The 19,583-nt window shown below is 35.1% G+C and overlaps 1 protein-coding gene across 1 annotated transcript in view; it reads right to left on the bottom strand.

The window, feature by feature from the left end:
* The window catches only part of LOC107666265 (dystrobrevin beta-like), a 48,602-nt gene that overhangs the window by 8,171 nt on the left and 20,848 nt on the right, over positions 1–19,583 (bottom strand). The window contains exons 11-15 of the mRNA XM_016457490.1: positions 3,292–3,382; positions 2,964–3,049; positions 1,782–1,895; positions 495–591; positions 287–307 (exon numbers count right to left, since the gene is read on the bottom strand). Of these exons, the coding sequence (XP_016312976.1) occupies positions 287–307; positions 495–591; positions 1,782–1,895; positions 2,964–3,049; positions 3,292–3,382 (409 nt within the window). The remainder of the gene's footprint in view (positions 1–286; positions 308–494; positions 592–1,781; positions 1,896–2,963; positions 3,050–3,291; positions 3,383–19,583) is intronic.

The raw sequence follows: 19,583 nt of genomic DNA, 5'->3' as shown, positions 1-19,583 counted from the left end.
TTTCATTGTATGGAAAAGAGCAGCCTAAACATTCTTTATAGTATCTCATTTTGTGTTCCACAGAATAAAGAAAATTAGGGTGAATAAATAATGACAGAAGTTTTTATTTTTGTCAGTGATCCTCTCCATTTTCAGCGTTATGCAACCCATTAATCTTTTACCTTTCACCTTTTTTGGAAATATCTGTGGTTTGCCAAACATAACACATATGTTAGATCAAACTTTTCCAGCTGTGACTCTGCGTGTTTACTCCAGAATTGCAGAGCTGTATTAAAGGAACACTTACTGACTGTTTCTGCTCTTCATCCTGTCAGCCAGAAGATGAGAGATGACAGTGAGTGAAAACAGACACGTCAGAGAAACAGCGGTGGGAGAGAGAAAGGTGAACCAAAAAAAAAGAGACAAAAAGTGACCACAGAACGAGAAAACAAATGAAGTTTTCATACATGCCGTGGGGAATGAAGAGCCAAATTGTTGTCCAACAAGTTTCGTACCTTCAGCAGCCTCATGAGACTTTCCAGCTGGACCATTAGTTCTCTCCTGCTCTCCTGCAGGGCCGACATGCGCCTCTCCAACTCATCTTTTCTGTGCCTGAACCAAATGACAGACAAAATGAATCATCATATGAATCATAAAAATCAATGATTGCCAAATAGACACGACTTAAAGGGCACATATGATGGAAAACAGGATTTTCTTTGCTCTTTTGAAATCAAAAGCTCCTTGTACTATGTTCATAATGCAAAGCTCCCTCCACAACCCACTCATACAATTTATAAAACCTCTAAGTGGGAAAAATGGCTCATGCTAAAATGGTATTGACTTCAGAACCACAAGTAAAGGACATTGCATATACTATTCTTAAAGGTAGAGAACCAAAAACAAAGCTTTTATAATATAATGGTAATAATGGATAATGGTAAAATGTAAAACTAAATTACGAAATCTTGATTAACATTAAAAAATCAAGACAAAAGTGCAAAATATGACCCCTTTCCACTCAAGTCCTACATGAAATCGATTGGATTGCTCAGAAATGCACATAATGTGGCTAAATATCCATGAAACTAAAACAAAGTGGGCAAAAACAGCACATAATGGAAATGTGCTCATTCACTCATCTAATGAGACCAACATATTATTAAGAAAACTAATTTGGCTCCTACATGCCCTCTGGTGCCCATTAAAGGTACTCCGTTTAAATGACTTGAACAATGAGTGAAATCCCACTCAGTTTATTTAAAACCTGTTATGTTCCTAATAACTTCAAATGTGACCCTGGACCACAAAACCAGTCTTAAGTCGCTTGGGTATATTTTTAGCAATAGCCAAAAAAACATTGTATGGGTCAAAATTGTCGATTTTTCTTTTATGCCAAAAATCATTAGGATACTAAGTAAACATCATGTACCATGAAGATATTTAGTAAATTTCCTACCGTAAATATATCAAAACTTAATTTTTGATTAGTATTATGCGTTGCTAAGAACTTAATTTGGATAACTTTAAAGGCGATTTTCTCAGTATTTTGATTTCTTTGCACCCTCAGATTCAGCTTTCAGATGATGTATAAATCTCAATTTCAAAAAATTGACCCTTATGACTGGTTTTGTGGTCCAGGGTCACAAATGTTCTGAAACACTCTGGTTAACTGAAGTTATGGGTAATTTGAAGTTGAATGCTTCCTCTTTACAACTCTGATTAATTCTACATCCATTCAGTTGTTGTTGTTTTTTTTGTACATGCGTGTATAAAGGCTATGTGTGAATGTGTTTGTGTACCGTAGCAGCCGTAGCTCTGCCAGTAGAGTGGGGTTCTGCTGGGCTTTCTCAGGGGTGGGTTGAGAAGCCTGTTCATGTTCTAGACGTAGACGCTGGATTTCCTGCAGTATCTCCCTGTAGGCACCAAACACAGTAACCAAAATTAACTTCACTGGCACCTATAGAAAGCACTCAATTCTAATGTAACACAGTCTCTGTAATCACTTTTGTCTTCATTAATAATAATCATTATTATTATTATTTAATTGTAATTAAAAAATATTAATTCTAAATAATAATTAAATATTTAATTTAATGATTTAATTTAATTTTTGAAGTGGACCATTGACACTCCTAATTGAGATTGTAGATAGAGTGTCAATGGTCCATTGGAGAGATAGGGGGCGGTAATGCACTTATAAGTCTGCGATCTGCCGTAAAGCAAGAAGAAGAAGAAGACGCATCACGCGCTGTTGAGAGATAGGTGGCGGTAATGCACTTATAAGTCTGCGATCTGCCGTAAAGCAAGAAGAAGAAGAAGACGCATCACGCGTCGGCTGTTGAGAACGCGCTCAGGAGGACGCGCTCAGGACAGTTCAGACATTGCATGAATCAGAGGTAAAAAAACTATATAAATACTGTTCAGTTTCTTGCACAGACCAATCGCTTTGTGTCTTTACACATCAATGTATCGTCACGAGCCGCAGGGTTTAATTTGGTTTTGTTTGTGTATGTTTTTTTTTTGTTTTATTGTATGTTTTAGCCGTGATTCCCATTCACTTCCATTATAGGACTGACAGACTGCAACGGTTCATGTTAAAAATCTTTGTTTGTGTTCTACTGAAGAAACAAAGTCACCTACATCTTGGATGCTCTGGAGGTAAGCAGATAAACATCAAATTTTCATTTTTGGGTGAACTATCCCTTTAAGTTTTGTTTGAATAATTGAATATATTACAACAATAATAATAGTAATTATTATTATTACTGCTGTTACTATATAATTTAACTGTTAATAATATTTAAATATTAAATGTTTTTATTGGTTGAATAATTAAATATATTACATGATTACAGCATTTCAATTATTGTTATTCTTTTATGGGACAGTAAACATGAACACATACTGACTTATTTTAATTTAGCTTAAAGAGATGTAGTTCCATTGCAAAGCAAGAAACATCCAACTATTCAAAACTCCACCTGTTTTTATTCTCTAGTTCTGCGATGAGCTGCCTCTGTTGCTTATTAGCATCAAAGTTGAAACTCAGATCAGTTGGAGGGCATTGCTGAAAGACAAAATAATTAGTATTACTGATTATGCGCAAAACTAATTAGAAAGATGCCGATAAATGAACACATAAAAAAATACGTTGCCTAGTTATGGAGCATAAACATGCTGTAGATTTTCATTAATTCCACACAGTAAATAAAAAGTGTCCTCTGAAAACGTCATCAACAAGGTGTTTTTCTTTTCTTTCCGTTGTATAGTATTGGTGTAATTTGAGTGTGTTTGTGAGTTGAGTCTCACAGTGGAGTTGCTGGCCTCCGCTGCCAGACGAGCAGCATATCGCGCGATAAGACGATGTTCTTCATCCAGTCTGCTGGGACTCTCAAGGGTGCTACTGTCCAGACAGAGAGACAGAATAAGAAGAAATACATACAGCAAGAAGAAGAGAGGCAAAGAGAGTGATGGAGCATGAGACGGATGATGGCAGATGTGAATTCCAGAAATCAACACGAGTAATGAAACATCGGAGATGATAGATGACCATCAGGAAACAGTTTTGGGGAAGATACTCTAAAACGTGGCTGCTCAAGCTATAAGCTACTCATAGTTCAAAGCAACTTAAGTACAGCCATGATACATAATATAATTTATTATAATACTATTATACTCTATTAATAATATAATATAATACTTAGCTGCATTTACCTGAATTGATTACATACAAAGTCAAGATATAATATAATATAATATTACAAAAATTGTGATTTTCAGTACATTTTGTCATTGTTAATTGAATTTTAGTGATTTTATATTCATTTAATTTTTTATCATTACATTAGATTATTTATAATAGATCAGTATTAGCATTTTCATCCACCTTAAACCTTCAGAGCAGGTACCTTGTGTCTGAGTGGATGTAGAACGCAGACGTGTGCAGTGGATAGGCTCTGGTAGTGTGGCTGGCTCTTATGTTATAGGGTTTGGCATATTGCTGGAGCAGATGACGGAGCATATGTTTTCCTTCCTCATTAAGTGCTCTACAATTAGGAGTGAATCACGTGTGCATGTGTGAATGTGTATGTTCTGTGAGTTAAGACACCTCACAAAAACACACATTCATCAAAATGCACACACTGCATTCATCAATCAAATGTAACACAACTATTATATTAGTCTGATAATACAATAGGATAATAAATGGCTTGCATAGAGTTGGACTGCTGTGTCAGTCCCTGTGGCCCCGCCACCGTGACCTTCCTGAACTCTCACAGTCTCAGCGGAGTGATTCATTAAGTGGGTTGTTTCCATGCCAGACGTGTCACAGACAGACATGCTGTTTATAATAATCAGTGTCATGCTGAGAATGATCCACTGGAATCCTCTTATTGATATGGCACCCTGGCCATTATATTGACACTTAAAGGTGCTCTGGGTAATTTTTTCTCATTAAAAAGCTTTACACAAAGAAATGAGGAGCACTTTCAACAAATAGAGGGTATGTTCAAAATGATGTGCACTAAAAAAACATAGCAGTGCATAGCAGGGGACTAAAAAAAAAAAAACCCTCACTTGGTGGAAATGATGTGGGTGAATAGCTGTGTCCTAGGAGAAACAAATGGGTCTTCCTCAAATGTTTTAACTGGAAATATGCCCCTGCAAACTTTTATAATAATAATGCATATAACATTATAATAATAATTCAATTATATTAAACTGTATTCGAAATATTAAACATTACTAAATTAAAATAATATAATTATTATTATTACAACATGTAACATTAATAATAATAATAATAATGGTGATTGTGACGATTATCATTTATTGTTATTTTATTATTACATTACAACAATATTCAATTATTAAAATTGCATTTGAAACATTACAATGTAAAAATAACATTAAAATATTTTATTTATTATTACATATAACATTAGACAAATATTCAATTATATTACATCTGTATTTTAAATATTAAAATGTACTAAAATTAAAATAATTATTATGTATTATCACAACAACATTACACATGCAACATTACAGTAATATGTAATTATTAATGTTATTCTGAATATGTAAGTTTTATTCCAAATCAAATTATCAAATTACTCAAATTAAAATTATTATATATAAATAATATGATAATAATAACAATGATGATGATCATTATTATTATTACAAAAATATTCAATTATTAAAATTGCATTTGAAATATTAAAAATTACTAAATTAAAATTTTAATAATAATTATTTATTATTATTATCATTAGATATTAAATTACAGTTAACATTAAAATATGCAATTAGATTATTATTATTATTATTATTATTTAGCACACACTTGTGCTTATAAAAGTGCATCTAAACAAAACAAAGCAAACCAATTAATACAATAACAAACACAATCTAAATTTTATAGACCGATCATAACAATGGAGTCTAATGTGTGTGATCCACCAGCCACACAATGAGTACAAGAGAAAAAGTCAAATGTCCAAACATGCAGTCCCTTATGGAAAATTAAAAATGGGTGGCACATAGCTTCCATGCTTCCTCTATACAGTCCAAAAATGGGAAAATACTATCAAAAACAGATCACAACTTTATTACCAAAATAAAATTATATACGGTAGCTAGAAGTGACAGTGTGAACATCTGTCATTATGATAAATATTAACAAACTACTTCATATAATTATTAGTTTGTCAAAAGAATATAAAAGTCATATAAACGTCACAAACATTTTACATTCTAAATGGACCTGAAGGGGAAAAAAATGTAATGTAAAATAAAAATAAAAAGCATACTCTGACCTCTTCCAATGCAAAAGTGGATAAAGGACATGGAAAGCATATCAACATTCTCTGTACAGCTAGACTGTGATAGAGGTGGAGTCTATGATTTCATATCCAGTGACTGGTGGTCAATACTCACTTAACTTCAAATTAAAAACTCATTCGGAGCAAATGGAAAATTATATTTCTGTTCTGGCAGCAAGACTGGCCATGACCCAGCAGACGATAAATTCTACACAAGGCCACATGTCCTTGAAGGCCCGACTGGAGAGGTGCACCATCAGCAGAGAGACTCGCTCGCGAGCTCATTGTCCTGCCTACAGCTCTGATGTTCCTACAAGGCCATGCAATCGCACCCAAAATGAGTTAGAGAGAGAAAGAAAAACTTCTTATGAAGGTTCAAGGCCCAAAAAGTTTTGCACAGAATCTTGTTGTTGATGATTTGAGAAGATAGAGAAATCAAGGGTTGTAATATTTTTTTTTTTTACATTTTTCTTCAAAATACACACTCATTAAAATGTATATATAGATATATATGTATACACACACACACACACAAATTATTCAATAGCAATAGACTTGATTATACTGCTCAATTTGAAACAAGAACACATGGTGTTAAAACACGTAATGGTTTTCATTAAAAACATTTTGTAAAAAAAACAAACATTTACATTAATGCACTGTAACATTTATGATCTTTTTGTGTTCCATTGTGTTTTTCCTGTGACCCAGTTCTGATTAGTTCATTCTGCACACCTGTTATCTTGTCAATTATGTCCTTAATCCCAGCGTTTAAATATCCTTCTAGTCCCTGTTCGAATACGTTTACATTTTATGTTTGGTTGTTTCCCTTGAGATGTCTATTAAAGTTGATTCCTGTATGTATTCCTTCGTCATGCGATTCCTTACTACAGCCAAACACGTGACACCCACTTAATAGCAAATAAAAACATTATAATTAATATTAGAGAATACATTTCAGTCTTATACCATATGTATTATCTAGCTGTTAATTATAGTATACAGTAATTCATTGAAATCTTCATTGCTGATGAGTCAAATCTAGTTATATATATATATATATATATATATATATAATCTAATGCAGTGTTTCCCAACCTGGATATTATATAATAGATGTTTTTTTGAACATTTTAGCAATTTAAAAATATTAAAAAAGGATTTTTTACACGGCACCCCTGCTCTCGACAGACGGCACCCCAGGGTGCCGCGGCACCCCGGTTGGGAAACACTGATCTAATGCAGTAATTTTTCTCGTGCCTTCTCTTTAATCGGGCTGTTAGACTATAAGGATTGGCCATAAGGTTTATAGACGTGGCTGCTTGCCACTTGTGCGTCACCCAGATCACGTCCCAGGTTTGTACCAAGTGTCACTACTGAAATGAAACAAGATGATGATTTTGTAACTGTGTGCAAGTGTACATAAATCTGTCTGCTTTATAAACTGCATGAGCAATGTCATTTTGGAAAGTCATCTTCATCAAGCTGTAATGCACAGCATTGCTGTCCAAACAAAATATAATCACGGTTTACAACATGGCAGACATCAGCAATGTCAAAAGTTCTGGTACTTCAGTATACTAAGATTATATATTTAAAAGAAAAATGTTCAAAACCAAACTTTTTCAGTACTTTGGTAATACAGAGACTCATTTTCCACAGCCACGGTACTGAAACACGGCTGCTTTCCAAATTTATCACAACCATTCAAAAGTTTGAGGTCAGTAACATTTTTTAAGCATCTGATACTTTTATTCAGCAAGGACACATTAAATTAATTAAAAGTGACAGTAAAGACATTTATAATGAATTTCTATTTCAAATAAATGCTGTTCAACTTTCTATTCATCAAAAACTCCGGTAAAAATTTTATCAAGGTTTCCACAAACAAAATATTAAGTAGCACAACTGTTTACAACATTGATCATAATAATAAGAAAATAAGAAAATCATAATATTAGAATGTTTTTCTGAAGGATCATGTGACACTGAAGACTGAAGTAATGATGCTGAAAATCCAGCTTTGCATCACAGAAATAAATAACATTTTAAAATATATTCAAATAGAAAACAGTTCTTTTAGGTTGTGATAATATTCCACAATATGACTGTTTTTACTGTATTTTTGATCAAACAAATGCAGCCTTGGTGAGCATAATAGAATTCTTTCAAAAACATTTTAAAACATCTAACAGATTCAAAACTTTTCGAGCTTTTGATAACTCTTTATATACCTCAGCAATTAATCATTTAAAGTAATAAATAATTAGTTATTATTTATATTCATATTTAACTTTTTTAATCTGTGGAAGAAAATAGGTAACTAGAATTGTGAAAATGTACTTGTGCTGTTATAAAATTGTATCTTAATCACTAACCACCGACACTCTAATTGAACCTGTTGCTAAATGGACTGAAATAGCGCTTGAGTTCCAGTAAAGTGTTCTTTGCCAGATCACAGTAGTCTGCTGCATCCTCCATATAACGAAGAATTTATCACCGGCCTGAAAGATCGGGAATTGCATTCATTACAGATTTTGTTGATGCACTTGCAGCTTTACCTGATTTGCATAATTCCTTTAGCGAATGAGGTGCTAAAACAATGCAGATAGCACGTGCAAATAAACGATCACCGGATCACCTTGGGCTGTAACCCAGCCTGAGATGCACCAAGGGTTCACAGACAGCAGCCAATTTCTCGATTGAATGCTTTTAGTAATCTGTGTAATTTCACCGGTATCGGTATCGACTACTGAAAATCATCACGACTCTAACAAACGTAATCAAGTGTGGCAGGTTGAACCCAGCATAATTACATAAGAATGCTAAGGAGCACTTCTTGTGTCCCCTAACATCTCCATTTTGGCAGACTCCAGTAAACAAGAGTCGAGACGAGAATTAAGTGCGTTATAATTCTGCATACATTTTTGGCGCCGCAGGCATTACCAGCACTTGACATCGTACTCACACAAACAATGTGTTGTAACGTAAGACTGTGATGTTGGGTGAAAGGTTCAAGTAGAGAGTCTGACAGTCTGTGTCTTTGATTTCATAACCAGTGGCGCGTTATTGATGGAAGCGGAGATGAAACATCTACAATCTCCCTCGACCACAGACCTCATTTAAATGCATGGCATCTCCGATCGCCTGAGGTTAAAGAGTCAAGTAAAGCCAGCTCCTTTTAGACTGACTCTGATATTTACGGTGAGGGACTTCATGTAGGGTGAAGTTTTTACCCGTCCACTAGTCCTGCCTTAGACGCTGGGCTATATTTAGAGCAGAATACACAAGCCAACCCCTCTCTGTGCAAAACATGCCACATCTGGTACATTTAAGTGATTTGCCGTCATGACTCGCGTCGCTCTGAGACTCGGTAAGTATTTTAGTATTCATCCAATATCGAGTATACTGTCAGCGGCCTGACACTATGACAACAAATGTAACAACTTACTTTCCAATATGTGTTGAAATGAAGGCGTGCGCCACAAGAAATCCTGCAATGAACGGGCTGCTTTGGCAGCAGCTGTAAATAAACGGAGAATGGTGGATCTTATAAAGCAGTGATCCTCAAATCTGGCTCGCGAGATCCACTTTCCTGCAGAGTTTAGCTCTAACCCTAATCAAACACACCTGAGTTTGCTTATCAATGTCTTCAGGATCATTAGAAAATCACAGCTAGGTTTGTTTGATTAGGGTTGGAGCTAAACTCTGCAGGAAAGTGGATCTCGCGAGCCAGATTTGAGGATCACTGTTATAAAGACTGGGATTTAATTTTCAGCTGATGGAAATGTTTGCACCAGAGTTGACCAGTATAATAAAATACAAAATGTTGCGCAATAAACCATGGGACACTTGGGTGCAAGTATCTTTTCGAAAGAAATTGTCATTTCTGTAGCTTAAAAAGTAGAGCATGGCTCTAGCAATGCCAAGGTCATGGGTTCGATTCACAGAGAAGGCATGAACTCATAAAATATATACTCGCTTCAGATAAAAACATGTGTAAATGTAAATCATAAAAAAGCTTTAAGATTGTTGACGATAAGCTTACAATGCTAGAGACAATTTTGACTGTGCAGGAAACATCTCAGTCAATCAACAAGTCAATCCCTCTGAAAGTTTCTGTGTAATTCACACACTGCATCAAACCATCTCTTATAAATGTCACGATCATTTTTCAGCTGCTGAAAACCTTTGCGTGAGAACTTGGCGTAAGAATGTAAAACAAACTGTTATAACTGTTGTACTTTTTCACCACGTTCATCTAACCATAATTTTCTTCATAAATCGTAATCATGAATGTTACTGAAATAAGGGACAGTTCCTCCAAAAATGAAAATTCTGTCATCGTTTACTCACCTTCATCTCATTCCAAACTGTATGACTTTCTTTCATCTACAGAAGATATTTTGAAGAATTCTGGTAACCAATCAGTTTTGGTTACAATTGACTTGTATTAAACACACACACACGCACACACACACACACACACACACACACACACACATACACACATTAATAATTTTTTCAAAATGTCTTCTTTTCTACAGACGAAAGTCATACAGTTTTGCAATAACATGATAGTGAGTGATTGATAGACAATTTTCATTTTAATTTTCAACTATGACTGGGAAGGTTTTCAGTGTATAACAATTTAAATTTCATTCTGTTCTTCACATAAAGTTATTGTATGCCACCAGAAGACGCGAAATTTAGTGCTTAAGTCAAACTGATTCATATTATGGTACTTTTTTCCACATTTTTTGTCATTTTTGAAACATCTGTCCTCATTCGTTTTTATTTTATGGAAAAGAGCAGCAGGAACATTCTGCCTAAAATCTCTTTTTGTTTTCTGTAGAAAAATGAAAGTCTCAAGTGTTGAAGGATTTGGAATGGCATGAGGATGGATAAATAATGACAGAATTTCATGTTTGGCTCAGCCAACCCTTAAACTTCACAATGCCTGAAAGACCAGTGTTAACTGACTACAAGCAAAGGCATTTGTCTTGGGAACCTGGGCATGACCAACTCTCTATTTACAAGATAAGGCTTTCGTTCCATCAGAGTTTATCTTCCAGATCACCTTGGGCTGCAGCCCAGCCCGGGAAGCGCAGAGGGTTCGGAGACAGCAGGCCAATTTCTCGATTCAATGCTTTTAGTCATCTGCCTTTGAAAGGCAAACATTCAACCTAATTCTGCAGCGATGCAATAAACATGGAAAATATTCCGCCCAGAGAAAGATGCTACAATCATCCGCGCGCAACATAATTTCAAAACAAGCCATTTTACTTAACAGGCTTAAGTGGAGGAGCTTAAAACACACACACACACACACAATCAGTATGCAGACAGAAGCCTGTGTGGAACGCTTACCTTTTTGAAGGCGTGGGCGCCCCGGAGGAAATGAGAACGGTATCGTTCATGTCGTTGGCCACTGGCCTCAGCTGACTGCAAAATCACAGAGCTCAAGTCAAGCCTAGACACAAACCTACGGATGACGCTCTAAGCTTTCCAAGCGCACAAGGGACATCAAACCGCTCTAAGAAGTGATGTTATTTTTTGAAGTACACCGTTTGAGCGCACATTAAACTTCCTCATCATAATTGCCTTCCAGATGCACACGTTTTAATTTAATGCTATTTGCCCAAACTTAATTAAGTTAACAAGACGACAAAAGGGTTTGGAGGAATTCTAATTAAAGCTGCAGAAATCCGAGAAGGTTGGGAGAAATAGGAGGGGGTGACATTGCAGAAGGTAATTTGGGTGAGTTAACAGTGCCACGGGATCCTTCTGGACTCAATGCCCATCAGTCCTGATGGACACACATGACAGAACTTTTCGCTTCATTCGATAAGGGTAATTCCTAAATTTTGACATAATAAACCGTTTTTTGTCTAGTCACTATTTTTGGTTTTGGCAAACTGGTGGCTCCTATTAATTCACAAAAGCTAATTTGTACATTTTCATACAATCTGCTTGTGACCCACTGACGGTTAGGTTTAGGGGTCAACCTTCATGCTTACTTTATTTCTAAAAATCACACATTTCCATACAAATCACATCATACAAATTCATATGAAATCGCCATATTCCCTTCCTTATACTACATTGTAATTTTTTTGGTGAAATTGTGAATAAAACAAAGATTATTGGAGTACATTTTATGTGGAAATGCTATTTCATTCTTTCTACTTTAAAATGTTATGTTTAATTCAATGTGTTACTTACAGTTTCTTTGTAATTAATTGTAAAATGTTTGAGTGAAAACTGTTTCTATACCAAATTTGTTGGGTCTAGTTCTAGTCTTCCTATTTTTTACCTCTTGTTTAATAAATTTTCATAATTTTTCCAGCTATTTATGACTAATGATTAGAGATCTGAAATTTAGAGTTCAGCACATCTTAAAAAATGTATCTTAACTATTGAAATTTCCTTAACTTTTCAGTGATTTTTTAGTCTGAAAAGCATAATTGTAAAATTTCCCAATATTGCCAAATTTTCTCTGGGTACCCTGCTTATATCTGAGGTGTGTGTCTGCTGCAATACAATCTCTTCAAATGAAAGGAAACATCCAAAGAATGTTGTTTCTTAGTTCAGTCGCTTGGAGGTTCGGCGCATTTGCATTAATGAGACGTCCTAATGTTAATGTTCCCTGAGGCTGCTAGCATCATGTCACACGACTCGTGAAACATCGTTATATTGCAATCCGAGCAGCCGAGCTGTGGCATCCTTCTGAGACCTTAAAGCAAAAAGTAACCAGCATCGAGCAAAGTGATCCAACACATGGCAAGAAAATCCCCAACAACATGCTAGACCTTTACTATAACTGCATGTTAAAACCACAAAAGACTCATTTTATATTAATAAAGCACTTCTGTTCTATGCAATTACTCACTCACCTCCCGCAAGGCAAAGAGTGGCCGTCTGTCAAGCGGTGAGACGTAAGCGGTGACCGCTCTGTCCAGCTGCCTGTCCTGTTCTGTGCTCAACTGAAGGAGCATCTCAATGCACAACACTGCTGCTGTCTCCAAGGAAACCTGACAGTCACGTGACACAGTGACGATCCAGACACACTCTTACTCTCTCTCTCTCTCTCTCTCTCTCTCTCTCTCTCTCTCTTCCAGCCTCCCGGCTCCTCGGTTTAGATGCACGTACAGTACTTTCAGCCACTCAGAAATAGATGCAATATTCTTCCCTAAGAACATTTAAATTTCTCCAGTCTGTTTCCAGCCACCCACATTAGTCATAATCCAGAGCAAACAATCCCCTTTTCCAACAGAGCTTCATTTTCAACACAATTACTATACACAATGCAGCCTACACAGAAACAATAATACTTAAAGTGCAAATCTACATATTTTCAAAATTGACCAGATTGCATTCTGAACTAGCTTTGCATGATTAGGCTGATTTGGATACCTATAAGACATGTTTCATACAGCCATTTCCATAAATTTTTTAAGCCAATCACAAAGTTTTGAAAGAGCTAATGAAGTTCCGGCTCCATGCCGTTTAGTTGTAAACCTGTGTGTCAAAAAAAAAAAAAAAACGCGATTATCTACATTGTGGAAAGAAATGTCACTAAAATAGACAGATGCTAAATGGTAGAACTGTTTAAAGATCATTTCCGGCAAATGACATTTTGGCGCTGATGTGTGAATGGAAGCAATATGGATACAATATTGCGGAAAGCCATTGTGAGTGTGAATAGAACGTAGTATCTGAACAATCTGGCATAATATTTACTAAATATAATGGGTTTCATATGTGAGAAATGCTGGTAGTAATTGTTTTTTTTTTTTTTGTTGTTGTTGAGGAGGTTTGTTGTTTGTAGGGATGAATTTAGAGTCGTCAGAGCGAGTTGGGTTCGTTCACAGAGATAAAAAAAATACAAAACAATTACAATTAACACAGAATTAACTTAAAAGGTTTATTGAATTATACATTTAATGAACTATACATAATTTATATATCTAACATTAATAGCGAGTAAAAAAAAAGATCAAAGTGAATTTTTAAAATAATTTATTTATATATTTTAATGATATATATTAATTTGGTTTGACTTTAGTGAAATGTCAAAATCAAATTAAAATCGAATTAAAAGTCCATTGATTCAATAAAAATTAATATTTTAACTCAAATATTTCTCAAACAGTGTAAATAGTTCTGTATGCATGAAAATGTAAAACTTTAGGTTCACTGTAAAAAAAAATAGTTTTTTCGAAGTTGAAAATAAAACAAAGATTATTGGAGTATGTTTTGCAAGAAAATATTATTTCAGTCCTACTTCAAAATTTCACATTTGATATGTTACTTGCCACTTCTTTGTACATTTTTTTCATTTGTTATTTACCATCAGTTTCTGAGTGAAAACTGTTTCTACACTGATTTTTTTTTTTTTTTTTGGGCAGTGTAGGGGAAGTAGTCTTTTGTAAGGAGACTATCATATTTTGGGGGTCCTTGGCATCAAAAAGATGGGGGGGGACCTTACACCCTTACACTGTCAGCACACTAAAATCACTCTGCAAGCTTCTTTAAAAAGACAAAAAATAAAAAATCTACTAAATTAAACTAATCAACCTCTCAAATCAATCAGTCAGTTATCGGACAACTAGTCAACCCTGACCCATCCTCCATAGGCACAGTCACTAAAGAGGGTTGTATACTACTGCAATCCTCCATGCTAGATGTATGGGACAAGTTGGGATAGTATGGGAAACACTGAGGCCTTTTTAATTAGATGTATCTCTCCAATCAATGTGCATATGGTGCAGTACGATCATAAAAATGTAACCCACTGCTAACAGGTGCCACCCCATCACTCCCATCACTCTCAGTCACTGGATCCGGATTCTTCAGCTCTAATTTGAACCTCAAATGCTACATCTCCAACCACTCAAATTCGTCAAGCAGATCAAACCCGGATGAAACCGTCTCCTAAACTTTGATTAGCAAACTCCTCTATACTCAAATCCAGAGACTGACAAGTCTTAGATGTCAGACATGCTACAAATGTAGATTTATTCATCCTGATGTTCTGCCCTCAGTAGAGAGGAAGGCAAAAATCACGCTCTCATCTTTTTTATGAGGTCAAATGAATTACATCAAGGGCCGTTCACAGGCACTCTTCTCCTCTGGTTAATTACAGTGAAGTGAGTACTTTCACAGAGCCCGAGCTGGAGAAATATGGAGCATCTAATATCCCGTCTCAGCTGAAAGTTTTCAATGCATGTCATGCCTTCCAGAGGTTCTGGGCCCACGCTGCACATCTGCAGTCAAACATCAGTGTTATATGACCTTGGATGTTCATAACAATCACTGTCTATTTCAGCTACATTTCATTAATTCATACTGGTTAAGCAAAAAGAAAGAGGAATGGCATATGCACATTTGGTAAACAAGTTTCTAATTAAATAAACTTGAAATCAAATCGACTTTATTGACTTTTTACGTTCCTGGTCTTATTTTTCATGACTCATTTTATTCCAAACAATGTTTAGTAAATATTAGCATATTTCATTTTTCCAAATTTTATTTTTCTAAACCATAGTTGAAACAGGAACAATTGTATTTGGGTCAATGACATCTTAATAAATTATTTATAAAAAAAAAAAAAAATACACAAATATATTTTTCAAACTAACACCATGAATTAATAATTCATAATAATATCACTTAATAATATCAATTCATGTTTGAGTTTTTCCACATATTAACATATTTCACATCTTTTCACATATTAATAATATTAATCATTTTTCACATATTATGAATAAAAAATAAAGAATAAATAAACACTATGCCACACTACTTTTTAGAAGAATTATTTTTCTCTTAATTATGATATCAGGACAGTTGTATCAAACTTTAAATAAAACTTTAATAAAAGATTATTGGAGTATGTTTTACAAGAAAATACTATTTCAGTTTTTTTTACGTCGTTTTTTAAATTTTTTTATTTAATGTTTAATTCAATTTGTTACTTGCCATTTTTTTGTAATTGTTTGTGAAATTTACTAGAAATTTCTGAATCAATATTGCTTCTACAGCAATTTTTTTTTTTCAGTTTTTCAGTTTTTTTCATGCCCCCGAAAATATCAAAATGAATTTTAATCCAGAAATTAAGAACAGATTAATCATAGAAGAGGTGTAATCAAGTCATTTTATGTATGAATTGTATTTCTGAATGAATAAATATATCTTTTGTGGGTTAGTCATTGACCTATTTAACATACATACAACCCACAAACATTCTGTCAGCGGTTCAAGAAACGATATGCTTTGCGCCATTTTGTTTCATTTATATCCACTGCAAATTAGTCACAGACATCTGTCCCTGCCTATGGTTCAACAAGTCCTAAAGAAGTCCATCTGTCAAACAGGAGAAGATCTGAAAGACATGCCTTCATATGCCATCAGCTGTCAGAAAAACAGCATTCTTGCAGTTCATCATAGAAATTCATCACACTTAAAACAACAACAACACCACCACTGTCCAGAGAGTTCCTATGTCTGTCTGATTCCCAGGGCCGAGCAGACATGATTTTCCTTTTCTCTGACTCTGCCATGACCAATCAGAACGAGGCGGCCTGCAGCTTGTGACAGTGGGATGTGGAGGATCATGTTGATGGATGTCACCTTGAGGTCAAAGCCAACAGGAACACTATGCTGACCAATTGTGAGGGGCAGTAACAGGCAGTCAGACATGTTTACGCAGATCTGCCAGCTATCCAAAGAGCAAGAGATGATCATGACGGGTCAGAGCTCTAATAATGAGGATCCTGATTTGTATTATTTTCTGTTCCTAACCAAGATGTCACGTATCACATCAATCCAGTATCAAATAATAGAAATCATGAGATTATAAATAAACAAGTAAATTCTACCAGGCTGATGAGATGCATGCCAAAGTGTAATATTCAGGATTAGGAATCATAAATAAATAAATCCATAAAGTGTGACCAATAGAAATATTCAACCCAGGCTCATTTGAAATATGTGATTGTGGCGACATCTCTGCAAAATGACATTACTTTGCTTCTTGCACATTTTGCGACACTTTCAAGGTGAAATCCAGTTCAGTTAGTGGTGCTAAAAGCCTGTTCAGTTTTATCTGAAACAGATGAATGTGAATCTGACAACGTTTTATTACGTTGGATGTTGTACTACTGCATGCATCGTGGCGCTAAAAGGCTAATGCTGTCGTGTTTGAAAATAACATACCACCTACCTCTACCCTAAACATAACCGATAGTGTTAACAAAAGCAAGCATGAGTTAAAAATGCATTTGCTGAAGAAACCATCCGTATTTATCTTGCTTTAAGTCTTTGAGCTCTTTTTTTAGTGGCTCGTGCAGTGCTGTACCAGGTGCGCTACCGAGCACATTTACTACGTCAGAATATGGAGCTGGTTATGTGATGCAAATGTCAAAATTATTTAGTTTACAAATCATGCACTTTGGTAAAAGTGTTTTGAAGACAACATAGTATTTTGCAAGGAACCTGTCACGAATCCGGTCTATGAACTTCCGTTCACTCACCACCAGAGGTCACCCGCTCACTACATGGACTCTCACACTACACAGACTGTTATACTACACCCTGTACTACATTTCCCATCATCCATTGCACTGACTGCACACAGCTGTAACCAATCACACGCTCACCTGAAAGCTATTACACACACTATATAACACCCACTCAGATCCTGCTCAAGTCGCCGAGTATTGTCTGCGTTTATCGCTCTCCAAGTGATAGCAGTTTGCGGAGCCATTTTCCTGTCTTAGTTTCTAGTTCATAGTTCATAGTTTAGTCTAGTCTAGTCTTGCCTTGCCTGTTTTCCTGTGTGAAGACCTTTGCCTGTGTATTACGGATTACCCCTTTTGTCTAGCTCTCTGGATTCTGTTAGTCTATCGAAGACCCACGCTTGTCCTAGGATTACTCTTTGTCTTGCCTGTGTTGTACCTGTTTGCCATTGTTTGACCCATGCCTGTTATGACACGTCTCTTAATAAAAGCATGCACATGGATCCGTTCGCTTCACGTCTCTGTCGCCCCGTAACAGAACCGTTTGTCTTTATTAATCGATAATCTGCCCCCTTTATTTGTAATTTGTATGAAAAGGAATAAAAGTTGTTGGTGTTTTACTGCCTCTAGTTTACATTTCAGCTAGAAACTGCAGTGAATTGTATGTATAAGTAGACTTTCTGTAAAAATGTATTAGCAAGTACAACTAATAATATAATATGACAACACTGATGAGATTTATCACAGCAGAACCACTTCCTTCAATACTCAATATAAGAATGCATAAATCTCTGACTGAGCTGAGGGAGACGCTCAATGAAACAGACCATAATATCTGTTAGAGTCCATAAAAGTGGCATTGTTACACTCCACAGTCATAGTAAACAGCAAACGCTGGAGGCTTTAGATTGATCTAGCACTAAAGAGATGGAGTGGCCCACAGGCACCTCAATCTATACATTTAGATAAGTTGAGAGGACAATGTGTGACAGAAGGGGAGGAATCAAACAGCTGAGTATTCAGAGTGCATGTTTAATCTCAGAATGAACCTTTTTCTTACTTTTTAATGCATATTAATGGTCTCATTGTAAATTATTTATCTGTGCACATTAAAGGGGAAAAAGTAGTCTTTGTAGTCTTTTATTTAAATGATTTTCCTTGTCACTTACATAATTTTCTCATTTAAATCCTGATTGATTCTGAAATGTGTCACATTACAGAAGTTAAATGGGTTGTGAATGCCATTTCATGTCTTTAAATGTGTGAAAATGTGATTCGCATTGTAATCAAGGTCTGATATTCATCTATTCTAATTCAACTCTTTCATATCTCTAATTGTTGCGTGCCCAATTAAAAGAAGCATTACGAAAGTCTCTTGCTCTCTTTATCCATAAATAGGAAGCGTTATTTGAAAATAAATTTTTACAAGTCTTTCACACAAAGACTATTTGAAGCTGATGCTATTCGAGTGGTACAAAGGGATATTTCAAGAGCAGTTTTAATTGCTTAGCAATCTGAATTTGGGAACTAAAAATAGACATGAGCTGGCAAATGTGCCCTTCGGTCACAGTGAGTTCAGAGGCAATTTCATCATTAAGTCTGAATCTATTCTAGGTGGTAATAAGAGGGTAAAATTTACACACTCTTTCATAAGATGTATTATTTCATCATCGATTTACACGCAAAATTGCATTTAGAATTAAATTTACAACAGATCTAAGGAAACATATTTAAATACATATTTGATCTTAAATAGATCTCAAGGGATCTCATTTGTTTTAAAACAAATGGACTTTAGATGTTGAATACAAACCACAAGATCTGCATGTATTCATAAACCAACATTTAAAAGCACAGATTAAACATGTGAAGCCTTTACACTTGGTAACTTAAAGATATTCAGAAAATAAACAGGTTAAATATCTAAATTTTCATTGTACCAAACCATCAAAGTCAACACAAAAAATTAAATGCTACAGATTATACCTATAATAGGAATAATAATAGCAGACAACTTAAAATCTGGCATTAACTATCTTAAAAATGTATTGTTGAAGTGTAGTTATGTATTGCTGCTGCATAAGTTTTCCTCAATAAGTAAATACAACTAGAAATAAAAAAACGTGATTCTACATCCAAGCCACTAGGTGTCAGTATAAAGTCCAAGATCTTTGTTTATTAAGCAGAAATGAATTATTGCAATTTTAAAGGAGACATATTATGCCCCTTTTTACAATATGTAATATAA

Source organism: Sinocyclocheilus anshuiensis, unplaced genomic scaffold, assembly GCF_001515605.1.
Source record: "Sinocyclocheilus anshuiensis isolate Anshui unplaced genomic scaffold, SAMN03320099.WGS_v1.1 scaffold936, whole genome shotgun sequence".
Classification (NCBI taxonomy): Eukaryota; Metazoa; Chordata; class Actinopteri; order Cypriniformes; family Cyprinidae; genus Sinocyclocheilus; species Sinocyclocheilus anshuiensis.
This window is presented reverse-complemented; position numbering and strand designations above follow the sequence as displayed.